General features: G+C 33.9%; 1 protein-coding gene across 1 annotated transcript; it reads left to right on the top strand.

Moving 5' to 3' along the window:
* The first annotated feature begins 7 nt into the window (after positions 1 to 7).
* Positions 8 to 11987, top strand: LOC100367079 (N-lysine methyltransferase KMT5A-like). Its single transcript, XM_085491706.1, has 8 exons — positions 8 to 182; positions 357 to 436; positions 1685 to 1856; positions 4023 to 4185; positions 4674 to 4761; positions 8831 to 8890; positions 9671 to 9861; positions 10260 to 11987. The coding sequence occupies exons 1-8, from the start codon at positions 143 to 145 to the stop codon at positions 10471 to 10473; spliced, it is 1008 nt and encodes a 335-aa protein (XP_085347832.1). The 5' UTR covers positions 8 to 142; the 3' UTR covers positions 10474 to 11987.
* Positions 11988 to 17306: the final 5319 nt, after the last annotated feature.

Genomic DNA, 17306 nt, shown 5'->3' with positions numbered 1-17306 from the left:
TAAACATTGTCCAATGGGACAACTTGTTACAATTAATTTAACGCCGTTCCGGTTCAGCCAATCAGAAACAGTCAAACTATTTTAAACGCTGCAGACGCGACTCCATTCATTCTTACATTTCGTAGTGATCTTAGCGAAGTTTATGGTTTTTTCCGAAAAATTAGGTATCACAATGGCTAGAGGTAGGTATTCTCATTTCTACTGCACTGCTCAACAAGCTGTATACATTGCATTGCATAGCACGAAGTCAGCTTCGGCATATTCTTCGACTGAAAATGGCCGAAATTGACACCTTTGCTTTGACTGCAAATTTGAGCATGCAGCACTTTGCTAATTTACCCTTCTGTGTTTCGTAGAAAAAGTAACAGAGGACACCAGTGCCGACGTAGTCGTGGCAGATGACGTCAATTTTATCAAACCAACGGTTCCCAAGTTGGTAAGTATTGCATGCAATAAGCTTCCCTTCGTTCGTGTTGGTTTGTTCGTAAAAGGTTATTGTTGTCACTGTTGAAATCTCGCATGCGATGTTTGTTGTCACCTCCATTTCGACATTTTGAAACCATGGTGACTTGTAGGTGGATGTGATTATACCAAGCTATTACTACCACAAACCTTGTGCAATATATAATAGATCTACATATAGCCTAGGTCACGAATATACTAGATATACTAATCAGATCCTTTGGTTGACCATAAACCCTCTATGGGTCCCTGTTTTACATCTCTTTTAGTAGTTTATTATATTGTCTATAACAATAGAAAGCCACATACAGGCATACCATAACTTTTCGAGCCTCAATGTAGCATTCATGTCATGCTTTTGAACTTTTAGAGACGCACATAGTTAATTGAAACAATTTAAATTGAAAAAAAAATTGATTCTAATTACCTTGTCTTATGGAAAATTTATTGCCTATCCTGATCTTTAAGTGTTGCAAAATGGTTTGAGATCACACAATATTTCACTGAAGCTCATTAGTGAAACTTTACTGTGAACATCATTAAACATGGGTTTTGTTTACTAATCAGCAAGCTAGTGCAATCATGGTGCAATGAAGAAACAAAATGTGAAAAAATATTAAAATCGGACCTTTTCTACCAGATTTTGAAGTGCATGTTATTAAAACCAAACAATTTACCTTGTTTGGCCTGGTATACTGGTAATTTGGTAAAGAAAGATTATGCTCACACTCGCCAGTGTACCCGGTTGTATGGTTTCTCGATTGATATACAATGTACCATGTTCATAGTTTCCATTTTAATTCACCCACCTAGTTCTTTTCAAAAATGAATTATTAAAATTGTTTTTTTTAATCGTGACTTTCTAAAATAGATTTTAAAATCTATTCTTTTAGTTTGTGCTCTAATAGTACTTTATGCATGGCATCAAAATCATTATCAAGACAAAATAGAAGATGAAACAAAACATATTGCAAAATGTTTATTTGTTTATTAAATTATGTTCACCATCATGTTGTGTACTTTTCCAGCGGACACAGAAGATCTTAAGATCTTAACACAACGTACCAGTGACATTTAAAAAAAAAATTGAACTTCAATTTTTTTACTCTCAAGTCTTTTTTCTGTAGCGTTATTTTTTAAAAGAATTCGTGTTACTATAGTTGTTATCTACCATCAGTTGTTTGCTTTTAAATATTTTATCATATTTTTTAATTTCAAAAAGGTGACCAATGTCTTGAAGTCCCCAACCAAAGAATCTACAGTGATTACCAAATATTTTCCCATGAGTCCAAAAGCACAAAATGAGAAAAGCAGTGAAGAGAAAAAAGATATTACCAAAGAAAGTCAAGATCAAACCAATGCACTAGATTTAAAGTTAGAACTTGCAACCGCAGGTAGGAAATTAATTGATGCACATATGTTTTGTCATTAAAATTTTTGTGTACATTGAATCACAGAGTATTTAGTTTTCTCCTAATGAATTTGGAAGGTTTTATGAAACTAATTTTTCATTCTGTGTCAGTCATTTTTAGTTCCTGAAACGGGGACTACAGGGTTCTCCCCAGAAAAAATGCATAGCGCCGGGGCTAATTTGCATAATAATTTGCATATCATTTACATATCTTTTCTTCATTGATTAACAGAACTTATTTACAATTATGAATATTAGTGAGCTCAGTCACAGGGCAAATATTTTTTTTAATGGAATCAACACATTATGTTTCACAATTTAGAAGAGTTTGAAACATTCTCGAAATACAAATGCTGCAGACTAAAAACAAACACAAATACATTATTGTTGCAATTTAATTGTTTTGTAAAACGTTGAAGGAAACGCATTCAAAACGTTAAGCCAGATTTATGTTCACGAATCTCATAATTTTATTCACTCCAAAAACATTCTCCTTCAAAAAATCGATCACGTAATTAATTGACGTATTGTTGTAATTTATTATTCGTACCATCAACTTCTAAAACGTTTACAATTACAGTAATGAGCGAACAAATAAAGCTTCAAAACGATCATCAAAGTTACGACGTGACATAACTTACTTGGCCATGTTATACACCAGTTATAGCAATAATTCCTCAACAAATTTTACTTCTTTTTTTTTGATATGAAATGTAAGTAAAATCCGACTTATTTTGATCGGGAGCGATTATTTTTGATCACTTGATCGTTTCGGTAAAAGAAAACAGACCCGCCATGATGTTTGTGAAACATTAGCATGTGTCCTTTGACCCGATGGGTCAAGAATTCCATTAACCAATCAAAATGCCGCATGGTAATGCCAGTAGAACCCGAAGTTTTCCGAATGGTAGTGATCATAAAAATTACATTGCGGAAGTAAAGCGATGTCGTAGCACGATGTGTTGGCATCGATTTCAATTGAAAACTGCATGACAGCTTTCGAAAGAGGTGATTTGCAATTTTTAAAAGGTAAATTAGGTCTTGAAAGAAGAGTTTTTACATGATTCGAAATGATAACAGTTCAAATGTATTTTACCAAATCACGCAATAAACACGTTGTTTTTTTCTTGAGTAGCGTGAACTGATCGTGAACTCCGATTTGACCATGTTATATCGAGGTGGAATTGATTTTGAAATAATTTTAGCTTTCAATCTAAAGACTGTCTATCGCAGAAAGTATTTACTTACAAACAAAGAGGTGCTAATTCCACAAATTTGACTAGCCGCTACGTATCGTGCGACTAGGTCTATTGTTTATAAATTATAATCCACGACTGGCAGGATGCGTGTCGGTCGGTACGTAATTATACCAACAATCAGACAATAGTCCTCGTCGGAAGCATTTCCGTGGTGGTCACTAATTTTGAGTGACGGTCGGCGCCGACTGGCGTGGCGAACAAAGCTTTTTCACATCTGATATTGGCATGTCAAATATGAAATCAAGCGCCGAGGTGGGAACACATAGCGCTGAGGTCCCAAGTGAAGCGCCGAGATTCACAGGTATAGCCCCGCGGACCTCGGCGCTAAAAAGCCCTGGGGAGAACCCTGGACTAGTGTATTGGATTTGTTAGTCCATCTATCATCGATTTGTTTTTTATTTGCTTCACCTTTGACAGACTCACATCCATTTTTGTCCAAACAAACACAAAAAAATCAACATTTGTACTTGTCATCAACTATTTCTCAGTCATGCCTTGACCAATTTCATTCAAACTTGGTATCAACATCACTCAGTAGTGGGTTACTGATTCTCGTTACTTTGGTTTGTGATTTGATGGCCAACTAGTGGCAATGTTTTTTTTTTCATGTCTCCTTAACCATTTTTCAGACATGCTTTAACTGATTTTGGTATGAACAACTTACATGATTGTTTTTTGATTTGAATGTCAAACTGGTTTATGTAAGGATTATACAATTTTGTGCAATATGTCGTGAGAATACTCTTATTCTTAGGAGGTGTCACTTTGACTGAACAAAATCTAGATAAGATATCATTTGAAGTAACACCATATTTTTAACATGCTTCTCTTATAGTAGATGTTGTACTATGTATGCAATCTTATGTTGTACATGTATTCATTGTACACAGGTCCATCACCTTTAACATCACCAGCAAAAGAACGACTCAAGGCAACACCATCCATCAGCACAAAACCCAGGAAATCAAGAGGGAAATCATCAAGTAGGGGAAGACAGGGAACAAAGGGTAAATCTACAAAATCAAGAAGTGCATCCCTAGGTAGTAAAAAAAGGTATGTGTATAATATGTACAAATTATGACAGTATATAAACTACAAACATGCAGCGTGAGTGGCTTATGTGTTGTAAATGACCATTGAACTAATTTTTTCAACTGCTTTCATGAATTGGGGAGTCTCGGCCAATCAATTTGTACCTTCAGAGGTACTTTTTCTGCTTTCCAGTTTGACAAACTCTTACCATTGTTTGCATTTGGCTGATTTTGTAGCAAAAGCATTATTAAAACTTTTTCCTGTAGGTATCCTAGTCTTGTTGTATGGATGCACAACACATCAAAAAATAGACTTTTTGAAACTCATAAATTCTGACCATGCTGGAAGAAAGCCTCCACTCTTAGATGTATATTCAGGGCAGGTACTCATGTTTACAGAGTAAATATTATTATTTGCAAAGGTCATTGATAATCGGAAAATTCTATTCTGTAAAAACCATCACCACACATTAGTATTGAAAAATACTTTATTTTATATATATAATGTAGAGTTAACAAGCCAACAACACAGACGTCAACTTTGACTGATTACTTCCCGGTAAGGAGAAGTACCAGGAGACCAAAATCAGAAATTAAGGTATTGAGTGTTTATATTGCAATTTAAAGAGGTAAAGTTGCATTTTTACCTTGCCCGTACCATCAAAGATGGAAGGGAAAGGTATATTAAGGGAAAAATTTTGTCTGGCGTTGTCGTCGTTGTCGTAGTCGTTAATAATTGTTATTGTGTGCATGATAACTTTACTAATTCTATTCCAAACTTCATCAAACTTGGTCACCTTGTTCATCAGTATAAAGTCTTCCCTGAGTTTGAACAACAGATGTCCTGTATGAAAATATCATGCACAAATTGAGAAAAACTGATAAAATATTTTGACTGTTTCTATTTGACTGATCACTGGTGACACATCAAAGGTCACTGATCTCAGTGGAAATATGCATTGTTGTATGTGTTCAATGAAGCAAATGATTTATCTTGTAATAATATCCTTGGTAATGTATCTCAGAATCCCTTACTGGGTTTCAAAACCAACTCATGGAGAGATTGCACAGTCTGATACACATTTGCAAACCTACCAATAAATCTTTACAGAAAACAAGATGTCAGAAAATCAATATAAGCACTCCTATGAACTGGGTGCCAAACTTTGATCAAGATCTGAAGCTAATAGAAAATCTGTTTAGTTCAAAGTTATCAAATCAAAAACAATACATAAAAAATACATAAAAAGCAAAACATTTCATCCACATTTTAAAAAGAAAATTGTTCTAAAATATATGTATTCTGTATTTGACAAACAGTTCATTCGACAAATGAAAACTCACAGAAGTATGTTTCAGCTATTAGAACAGAATGATAGAGTTTTTATAATACTAGTTTAAAAACTCACTTCAAACAAAGATTGCAGTGTTTGAAGATGTAGGTTCTCAGGAGGCAACAGTACTGTTGACTTCTCCCTCCACTGGACACCAACTAACTATTTAAGTTGATTTGCATACAAAGCAGAGCTTGCAACATGATAGCTATTCATAAAGGGTGTTTTTTTTTTTACTTTTCATATAATACAGTAGTCACACAATGAGGCAGTTCATATTTGTCTCAGTGAATCATTAATTTTTGACAAACACCTGTACAAAATACTTGGACAAAAGCCAGCTAAGATTTTCTGTTATCTTGCATGTTTTATGAATCTATTCACGTCTAAATGCAGCACTTTTTTTTTGCAATGAGGCATTTGTTTTTATACTAAAATATCTGAATTACTTTGAATAAAGCTGGAAATTAAGTCCCTTAAAATAATTAAACAAATAAGGCACAAATGTTTTTGTAAGATATTTACATCTTTAAAGGACATTCGGTAGACTGATTCCCCACTGTTAGTTCTACCCCAAAACTTTTTTTGTATTCAAAATTAATTATGACAATGTATTTTTATATTGAAACAAACTATGTTAAGGTAGCGGGACTATTATTTGCATACTTGTTTTCATCCTCTAATTGTGACTAAATGACTACAAATAGACCCAGGAAAGTATATATTTTTAGAATCGCCAGACTTCAAGCTTTTCACAAGTATATTTTGCATGCCCGTATCTGCCTTCTACGACGCGTCACTCAGCCAAAGGTGAAAAATTACTTTTTCTGTAAAAAAAATAATTACGCATTTATGCTGGCGATAAGAAGTATTTTTTTCACTTTTCCTAGTTGTTCAATAGTCTGGTAAATTGAATGTGTCTGGTCAGTTTTATGCAAGCAACGCGTTTTAAAAAATAGTGTGCTGAATTTCAATTACTGTTTTAGTCGCATTGCCCCCAACTCAAACCACAACTCGTTGGTAAATAATCGATGAAATAGTTTGTCTGGACACATTCAAGTTCCTCTCACTGTCACCTTAAAGCTGTGAAAATTTGGTGTTAATCCGACGACAATAAGTATACGTTATTTTTTGTTAAAGACCTTGTATTTTGAAGAACATAAACTTCTAGAAAACGTCCATGAAGGAACAGCAAAGATTTTCAAGCTTGTTTATCGGCACAATCAATTTGTTTTCCCATCAAGGTCTGTTTTAACATGTGTAGGGACATCCAAATGTGTAAGGCTATTGGAAACCAAAAAAATAAAGGAATGGGATAGCTATAATTGGATAAATTCGGCATATGAAAACACCAAAATCAATGATTTTTTTCAGTGGCTGTGTGACCTTGTGACTGACACATTCATATGCAAATGACTAATCTGTGAAACAAATAGGGGCGGCGACAAACCACTAAAATGTTTGGAAACACTAATTGTGTGTCAGATAGCTACTGATAACACATCCTAACATTGCTTTGTCTTAGGTTTCTTTGAAACTTATAGGCACACAGATTAAACCTGTGTTGTTGATTTTGGAAAACACAACTGAGGCTGCCTTGCTTCCCTTCAGATAATCTACATTTTAACCAACTTACATGACATTCTATGTTATGTTGACTTTATCACATGAAAGTTTATAGTGCATTTCATCAATTAATAAATAAATGTGAAAATCGTAATTTTCAATACAAATAATAGTCTCGCTACCTTAAAGGGAATTATATTATATAACAAAGGACAAGGTCACCAGAGTTCAACTATGTTTAAATAAATGTTGTGACCCAAAAATATGTCTGTATGCATGTATGTTATAAAAGTATGGTAAACTGATCTGTAATCATGTTCGCCTGCACGGTGTTGTTCCGTTCGGACATTCCTCCCTCTACAACACTGTGCGGTAATTCTATTCATAACAGTGTATGTCACGTGGTTGCGCGATAGAAAGTTTACCCCTACATATGCAACATATGTAAATTTGGTTGCTTAGAACTTCTTCAAAGTTAAATACAATGTATGTACTGTTTTCTCGATTTTAGCTATTTTCATCGTCTTTTAGATCGGTGTTTCACAGCAGTTCGTGCAGAGCCCATAGAAATACATGGTAGAGTGGTGCACGTTTTAAACGGCAACGTGGAGCGTCTTGTGACTTAGCTCCGCCTCGAAGATTTTGATAGCCTGGCTTGGCTGTTGGTAATCTGATTCTAAACTGTGAGGGCATTGTCACATACACATAGTCCTAATGAAATACTTCGAGGTGATAGTGGAGTGCTTTGCCAGAACATTCACCTTGAAAATTCAAGATCTGTAATCTTAAGTGGGTTTTTAACTGGGCATTATTCCATTTGTGTGTCTAAATTAGATTGTCATTGATTTTACTGCCAGCTACCTTTTTACTGAACCCATTAATTGGATTATATTTATTTACTTATTGACTCTTACACAATCCCTGGAGGGAAAGAAAATGGTCACAAAGTACAAGGAAAAATATATATATATAAAAAACAAAACAAAAACACAATATACTAAATAACAAATACAATCACTAAATTACTAAATAATACAAAATCTCTAAAATACAATCTAATATAAAATTACAAAATTGACAGCAGGCATTAAGATGTCAAGTAAGACCCTGCTTCCTGACTTCAAAGCTTTTACTTATGAACTGTGCTACTGGTATAATAATGTTTTCATTCTGTAACAATTCCATGAATAAATGCTTTAGAATAGCTGAATACTTGAGTAATGAGTTTCTCAATGTTATGATGAAGGATTCTTAATCTTTAACTGACAGCAGTGTTTATTGTTACTTTTTAATTTGCACTACCGGTACATCTTGAATTTAGTATCAATGCACCTTACATATATAAGCTGACGAAACATGATTGCTTTAAAGATGCAGTACTAGTGTGTGAGGGAACATGTAATTTTACTGCTGTACCTTTCTGCATCAGTGTCGTGTCAATAATATATATATATATATATATATATATATATATATATATATATATATATATATAGTATTTATTAACCAATGAAATTCTTGAGTAAGCATGTGCACTTATTGTTTTGGTGTGTACAATAACAATCAATGCACATGCTTGCTAGTAAATTTTTATTTTTTATCTAAAGAATGCTGTTCTGTGTTCTGGATACTTAATATTTTTAGTTCATGATAAATCAAAATTTGATTTGATCTGCAGTATGAGTATCGAACAACAATATTAAAAAATATTTTCATCCATATTGCATATTTGAGAACTGGTTTTACATGATGTTTATTCTATTATAGGCCGAAAAACAGAAGAGATTGCAAGAGGCCATTTTATCAAAGTCAGAGGATGGGTTAGAGGTTAGTAATACTTTTACACTACAAAATATCCTTTTTCTGTGTATCTTAATATTGTCATGGCAGTTGTTATTATTATAGTGGCCACAATATACCAACATGTATGGCACTGCTTACATTTTTGCTGAATTATTCAGGCTAATTTTGTAAGAGGTGTTTTGTGCGATTACCTGCATATGTCTATCTCTATTTGCTATAATATAAACACATCTCATTTATTGTTTTGGTAGTCATCTGTCATGACATTTCAAATGCAAGTGACATCACTGTCTGATTAACTCTTGATCACAAATCCCCTGCCATTTCTCTTGATTTGCCAGGTAAAGCACCACAGCACATGCTTCAAACGTTTTAAAGTATTGTTTATAACACGTCTGAGCATTACCATTATATAAATAATTAATCATGTGCATATTCAGTTTGTAAAAACAGATGGGTAAACAAAAATTAAAATGAGGACAGATGTATTTATAACTTGATATTTCCATGCTTTGTTCAGGCAATAAACTTGTTTCTGATTTGCAACAAATCACCCAAAAATACAGCAAAGTACGCAGTAAGGATTTAAAATGTATTTATCATATGCATTTGTTATTCCCGTTTGTTCCTTTTCCACACTGTACAGCATTCCATGGTTACATAAATTCAATTTTTTACTGAAATCTCGTAATAGTTACAAACTCTATTAAACATGACTAAGTATGTAGTCTGTGACACATGAACATTTACTATTCCTATTCATCATTCATTTCAATAAATAAAATATATTTTCTTTTATTGTAGATTAAAGAATTTGAAAATAAAGGACGTGGTATCGTGACAACAAGAGCTTTCATGAAGGATGAATTTGTAATTGAATATGCAGGTGATTTAATCGGTGTAGAAACTGCCAAGAAAAGAGAAATAATATATTCTGAAGATCCCAGTGTTGGGTGCTACATGTATTATTTTAGATTTAATAATAAAACTTATTGGTAAGTCACATGAAATTAATTTCATTAAAAAGATACTGTAAAATGCTTTATTTTCACTTGGAATTTATTTTCGCTGAAGGACTGATTCAGTGAAAATAAAATCTAGCGAATATAACTTTTTTTTCTTATATTTCCCATTCAACTCATCAAAAATCTGTGAATGAAAACAAATTCCATGCAAAACACCCAAAAAGCCTTTACAGCAAAAATTAAATCCAGCTAAAATAAAATATTTTACAGTAGTTTAAAAACTAGTACTAATTCCTTTTGCATTTTAACATAATGTTGAACAATTCTATTGCAAAATATACTGTACATACAGTTACATGTACGTTTTTCCTTAAAAGGCAATGACATTAAATATAAATCATAATTTGATGTGTTTATTATTTTTACAGTGTTGATGCCACAGCTGAATCTGGTTACATGGGAAGACTAATAAACCACAGTAAAACATTAGCCAATCTTACAACTAGACAAATAGCTATTGACGATAAACCATATTTGATATTTGTAGCCAAAAGAAATCTTAAACTAGGTGAAGAATTGCTGTATGATTATGGAGATAGAAGTAAAACATCATTGGAATCACACCCATGGCTTTCATCATAATTTTACCATCTTTGGATCAAAAAAACATTCACCAAACATCAATATGGATGCTTCAACCACTTAGTCTGTTGCTGTGTTTTTATTTAGAATTTCAAGAGATGCATGGATTTTTATTTGGTGTAAATACGACACTGGACAGTATAGTTGTTGGAATTTTTCAGTTGACTGTTAAAGCAAGCTTTATGAAAGATTACTCAGGAGCAAGCATCAAAGCATGTGTCAAATTTTTAAATTATTCTACTACGGTTTGTGGTGTCTTGAACTTGTCACTTATGTTCCTGCCTTATTTTAAAGCACACAGCATTCATTTTCTCAGGTAGACAAATTAAATCTACTACTAATATTATTATTATTATTATTATTAAGCAAAAATGGTGTCTATGAAATAACTTTTTTTAGCTGAAATACAACATTTTCTAATTAACTGTCTTCTTGCGGTACTACTGTACTTTCATTTGTACTAGTACAACTTAGTTTTTTAATGCAATTTTTGTAAATAATATATTGTGCGATTCTGTATTTTAAATTATCCCTGTGTTTTCTCTAATCTGTCAAACTTTCACTTCCCTGATTTTTCTAAGTTCCTGAAGATGTGAACATGCAAGATAGAATTAATTTACAGATACCAGTCATTGCCAAAGTACTGTGAAACGCATTGAAATGGCCATTTTAGCAAATTTGACTCAATGCATAATTTAACAACTTTGATATTTAGTTACCAATACATTTTAATTACCGCATTAGCTGAATATGAACATCATAATCTTGTTGCTATTTTAAAGATGGGTAGTTCTGATGAAATTAATAACAAAACCACTTACAGTTTACTATCTTTACAATGCGTTCTGTACCAGAATATGTAGACAACATTGGTAGTAAAATGCTCAATAATGCACTAAAGTAAGGCATGGCATGTTGAGTCTTATTCAAATTCAAACGATTGAATAGACCAGCCAAGCGCTTCTTTGACTTCTGTAAACAGTCTATGCCATTGCTTGTGCCATGTGCAACTGCTGTTTGAGTTGATAAATGTTTTACAATATGCCCACCTTGCCCGACTTGGGTTTACAATCATGTGTGAGAAGCAACACGAACAATTCAGTAATTTTATATGGATTTATGTTTTCTGGAATTATAGCTTTCAGTTGATGTCATTGTAATTGCATCATATGAACATGCTATACGCTTTCAGAAAACTAATGATACGATTGATTCATTACTTGCCATGTACTGTAAAATTACTAATTTTCACTGGGTTTAAATTTGCTATTTACCATTTCGGGCATATTCAGTGGGTTGTAAATTCAGTTTTATCATTTAGATAACGTGTTCCATGCTCAATTTTACATATTCACTGGGTTTTAATTTAGCAAAATTAAAACCCAGTAAATAATTAACTGGACAACTGTTATCCTTCCAAAATCTTATTTTGAAATGTACAGATGGTGCTTTTAAAATTTACTGTTATTTTAATTTATTCCTGCAGTAAAAAGTTTTGAAAGATTTTTTAAAAATGTCTTTGTGTAATTGTCTCTCCCAACCAACACCCCACCCCACCCCACCCCACCCCACCCCACTGTATGGATTGTAAATACAGAACACTAGCAGTTTGTTGGTAATAAAAGTACACTGCAAAGTTTACAGCAGTTTAGGCAATTACAGAGGACTTACCGTAGCAACATCCCTAGACACTCCAATGACCATTGTAGACGCAATAAAGTTACATACCTGCTCACATAACAGTTAAACAAAACACCGGAAGCTGTAAAATGTTTGGACAAGTTGGATATAAAGAAAATAAAATGGTGACTGCAAATTTGCTAGTCAGGTGGAAAGTTAAAACAAGTTTATTGCAATTTGAAGAACGACCCCTGGTAGTTTGAAAAGGCAAACAAAGTTGCCTGGATAGTAGAAAACGTCTTGTTACAAAGATGAACTCGTGCAAATTACTTGGAAAAATAATCCGATGGGAAGTCGAAATAATAGATAGAAAGTTGACAAAGCTTGTTTGAAAATCAAGAAAGAACTACCGGTAGTAAGGTTTGGTATAAAGTTGTAAAATGTGTATGAAAAGTCAAACAATTAGGCTGGACAAATTGGTTGGAATCTTGCAAAAGTTGGCCGTTAATTCATTTAGATCAAAAATAAAACATAAATTGCTTGAAAAGTTTAGCCAACTTGGAAAGTTTTAATAAGCAAAATGTTGCATGTAAGTTATTCTCAACGACCTGATTTATGAAGTTTATATTTTTTTAATTATTTTCTTTATCACGATTTTACTGCAGTTATGAAAAATTTAGAAATGGCGATGTATATTTTGTGAGAGCTAGAAAGTCAGCTTGACTGAGAGTTGTATAAGGTGTGTGACCGCCGTTCTTATGATAGGTAGAAAGTCCAAAAATTTATCTGGAAATATTATATAGAAAAATGTATAAATTTGCTGGAAGGTCAAAAACAGATGGAAAGACGCAATAATTGACTGCAAGTTTAGTAGAAAATTGTAAGATGCCTGAAAAGTCAAAGAAATTGTTAAAAAAGTTTGCTTGCAAAGTAGTTCAAGTTGTCAAATCAGACATCCCTCCCCCACAATGGTAGTAGCTCATGAAAAGTTGGGTGGAAAGACGAACAATTTGTGTTAAAAGCCGATAAAGTTGGTTAGAAAGTCAACGAATTTGGTTTGCAGGTTGTAAAAGTTGCCTTAAATGTCTTGCATCTCTTCACCAGTAAAGTAGTTGAGTAGCCGTTATTTTATTTGTCAAAAATTGTGTTAAAACGTGTGTTGGAAAGTTTTATACAATGTAAAAGTCGGTTGGAAAGTTGAACAGTCGTGTGGAAAAAACAAATAATTGACTAGAAAAGTCGAACTAGTTGGCTGAAACGTAAGAAAAGTTAGTTTGAGCGTAATATTGTCTGACAGGTAAAAACAAGTTTGGTGGAAAGTCAAAACATGTAGCTAGAAAGTCACAAAAGGGCTGTTGGAAAGTCGTAAAACCAAACTGGAAAGTGTGTTGGGGGTAGTGGGGAAAGTTGTAAAATGTGGTTTTGAATGATGAATAAATTTGGTTAAAAAGTCGAGAAAGTTGATTCTTGTCATGTAATTAAAGACACATGTTTGTTTTTGTCTTGCTTATGTGAAATCAGGAAGAATTCATTGCAAATTGTGAAATGATGACGTGCGAGAAAAGTTGGCCGGAAAGTCATAAACTTTGATTGGCATACTGCAAAATATAAAAGGTTGGCTGGGAAATCCGAAATGTTAGCTTGAAAGTCGAAAAAGTATTCCGAAAAATTATTAAAACTGTATTGAAAATCAATGAAAAGTTGAAAAGTGTTATTAGAAAAAGGTAAAACGAGGCTGCAAAATTATAAAATCATAAAGTAAAATTGAGTGAAAAGTTGTAAACGTTGTTAAGAAAATCGAAAATGTTGGGTGGACCACAGTCAATATAGTCTATAGAGGGACTGTGGGCGGACGTACAATACAAATGGTGTACTCTTTGTTGGGTCACTGGCAGCAGCGTGATATCCTGTATTTTTTATATCTCACAGGGAAACCAAAATGCGCTTGCGCTAATTGACACCGCGAAAAATCGAAACTTACGTCTGTGATTTAGTGTTTCCTGTTTTTGGAAAGGGTGAGACAAATATAACACACTGTTTTTCTGCGTACTAATCATTTTCAAATTGATCATACAAGCTGTCATACAATAGGTGAAAGAAAGTTATTTTTATGTCGATAGCAGATTTAGTGACTTAAAGGGCGGCAGTCGTCACGCCGCGTCCTGTTCGATATGGGACTCATAACGACGAATACAACGCTTGTAAAATACATTGTTTATTTACATGTAATTCGAACACGCGCCGCGAGACGACCACCGCGCTTTAAATTAGAGATAAATATTTTTATCCAATCATATGTAAGAAATATCACCGTAAAAATAAAATCATCAAATCACTTATTATCGCGTGATGAAATTCATTCACAGGTGATTTCAAAATACTCAAAGCACAGCCATTGTCGTTCGTTTTGTACTGCGACCTCTACAGTTGAATCTTGTGTTTACCTTATCATATCCGTTATTGCACGAACATTCGATTTTATTCCGAAAATCCCACAGCGTAATTTCTAGAGTATGTCGTTGTATATATTTTATACAATTGTTTGAAAACAGCTCTTAAATCTATGCTACCTGGAATGCATCGATATTTCTCTATGATATAAATATGGACATTTCAATATTTACTAAGTAACAACATGTCCTCGTACGAGCACTCTTCCAGGATATAAAATATTGCCCGAGATAATACCTCGAGGCCACAGGCTGAGATGTGGCATCTTGAGGAGGACTTAATATCTAGAAGAGTCTTAGAAGAGCGGGAACGGGTGCCTATGCTCCTGTTTTCAAATGGAATGTACTATAACAGTTCTAGAAAATATTACGCAATGTGTCACGGTCGACCTTTTGCAAATTGTGGTCATTGATCTAATTATGGCATACAATTTGCATACTGAAATTGTCGTAAAAGCTGCCTAATAATACCCCACGAATTCTTATGATGTAACTCGGAATATCATAAAGCTCAAGGGTCAATGACCGACATCGTGCTACAGATAGATAACCCGATAGATAAATGGGCAGTTATTCCGTCGCGTCGGCATTTGTGTAACTTCCGATTTTGAACCCAATCCTGTGTGGCTTCTTCTGAGCACAGTAAAACTTCATCTTTGATGTCACAAGTTGAAGTTGAGAAAATAAGGCATACTCGAAACGGGACATTTGGTTATATCAGAGGTACATCTGGTTATATAAAGTCCTGTAATGCAGCTTTCTGATTGGCAGAAAAGTACTAGGTGGGTTTTAACTTGTAATTACCTCGTTGCTGAATATACTCTTGGAAAGATGTCTGCCTGTATGGCGTTCTTGGTGCTAAATTATCGTCGTGAAGGTAAAAAGCGTACAATATTTGCATTTTTTTTAGAAACACCGCCGTCTACCCGGAATACAATTAAAAAAAGACTGGATAAGGTTGTTTTTGTGCAAGAAATATGCAGACAGATTTAGTAGCAAAGTAGATAATAAAACAATGCGCGAGAACCGACATGAACAATTTATTGATTTGTAGCATGTTGCATAACTGTAACTAAGAACCTACAAACTTTTTAAAACCAAAATAGAACAAGAAAACTACTTAACAATTATGAAAAACAGTGAACTTCGCAAATCCTTAACAAAATTTAGACTTGGCAACCACTGTCTGAAAATTGAAACAGGCCGGCATACAGGATTGGATTTTAAAGACAGAGTCTGCAATATGTGCGACAATGACCATGTTGAAGATGAACAACATTTTGTCACAAATTGTCCTCATTACAACGAAATAAGATTAAAACTTTACATTGTAGCTAATAAACGTATACCAAATTTTGACAAATTTAGTAATGAAAATAAATTCATATCATTACTAAGTGACGAGAAAATGTCTATTCCTTTAGCGCAATATTTAAAAAACTGTTTTAATAAAAGACAGCAGCACCTACATAAACTAAGCCAGTAATACATTCCTTGTATTCAAATTATTATCTTTTTTTTTTGTATGCCTTTTTGTTCCCTTACTTTTTATGTGGTTATTTTTCTTTTACTAATATCTGATTTGTAACCCTTTTCATCCCCTCCGGGGGATGTTGTGTGTTAATAAATAAATAAATAAATAAATAAATAGTACAGAAGTTTGTGAACGTCTTCTCAGATCAATGGAGTGATGGTTGATTTTGTCATGAGTTAATGAGCCAACCGAGTGACTCCGTCCTCGTTAACAGTGCGAAAAAACAAAACAAGGGGTAGACCATTCGGTTTTTGAGGGGGTACCACTATAAAGATGCAGGGTCGCAGTCGACTGTAGTGTGCCTATTTTCGTAGGTTCCCATTTTTTAGTCCGCGTTCGAACGAAGTTCGAAATGGGGACTTATAATTCGTTCTCCGTCCATCCGTCCGGAGTCATATCTCAAAACCATGTGGACCAAACTTGTTTTTTGCATGTGCCTAGTACTTCATCTGGGACCACAGTCAGCTGGCGCACACGTGATAATAAAATAAATACGATATTTACTATAAGTTTTAGGCATCATTCAAGATGGCGGCCCCCATATAGTAAATATCATATTTATTTTATTGTCACGTGTGAGCCAGCTGACTGTGTCTGGGACATATACACATGCAGTGGTTTACTGATTCAATCCCAGATGGCTGACTGGCTGCCGTTTTGTTTTTTGAAAATGTGGCATCTTAAGCATGCTTTGTCAGTTATTATTCAAATTTGGTACATACATTATATATGTTAGGAGACATGTCGATGACGATTCGTTTCACGACCAAATCAAAGATGGCCGACTGGCAGCCATCTTGTTTTTTTGGAAATGTTGTATCATGGACATTGGTTTGTCATCTTCATTCAAATGTGTTATATGCATTGTACATTTTAGATTACATTTTTATGACAGTTTGTTTCATAATCATTTCAAAGATGGCCGACTGACAGCAATCTTACTTTTTGTCCATACTACTATAATATCTCCAAGGCTTATGGACCATTTTCATTCAGATATGGCACACACATTATGCATGTTGGAATACATGTCCCATGTTAGTTTGGTTCATAATCAGATAAAAGATGGCCGCCTGGCAGCCATCTTGCTTTTTGACCATACTCCTATCCAAGGCTTAGATCATTTTCATATTTGGTACATGCATCACACATACAGGAGTACATGTTCGTGTCAGTTTGTTCCATAATCTCATCAAAGATGTCGTATCTTGGACAGGATTTGTTGGTTT

The sequence above is a fragment of the Saccoglossus kowalevskii genome, chromosome 16, assembly GCF_978046115.1.
Source record: "Saccoglossus kowalevskii chromosome 16, keSacKowa6.1, whole genome shotgun sequence".
NCBI lineage: Eukaryota > Metazoa > Hemichordata > Enteropneusta > Harrimaniidae > Saccoglossus > Saccoglossus kowalevskii.
Note: the sequence above shows the minus strand (reverse complement) of the source record. Positions and strands in the feature narration are given on the sequence as shown.

Excerpts from the sequence above, each read along its gene's own strand:
- LOC100367079 (XM_085491706.1), top strand. The coding sequence starts at position 143 with ATGGTTTTTTCCGAAAAATTAGGTATCACAATGGCTAGAG. Across the intron at positions 183-356 it reads AGGTATCACAATGGCTAGAG|AAAAAGTAACAGAGGACACC; the intron begins GTAGGTATTCTC and ends TGTGTTTCGTAG. Across the intron at positions 4,186-4,673 it reads TCCCTAGGTAGTAAAAAAAG|AGTTAACAAGCCAACAACAC; the intron begins GTATGTGTATAA and ends TATATAATGTAG.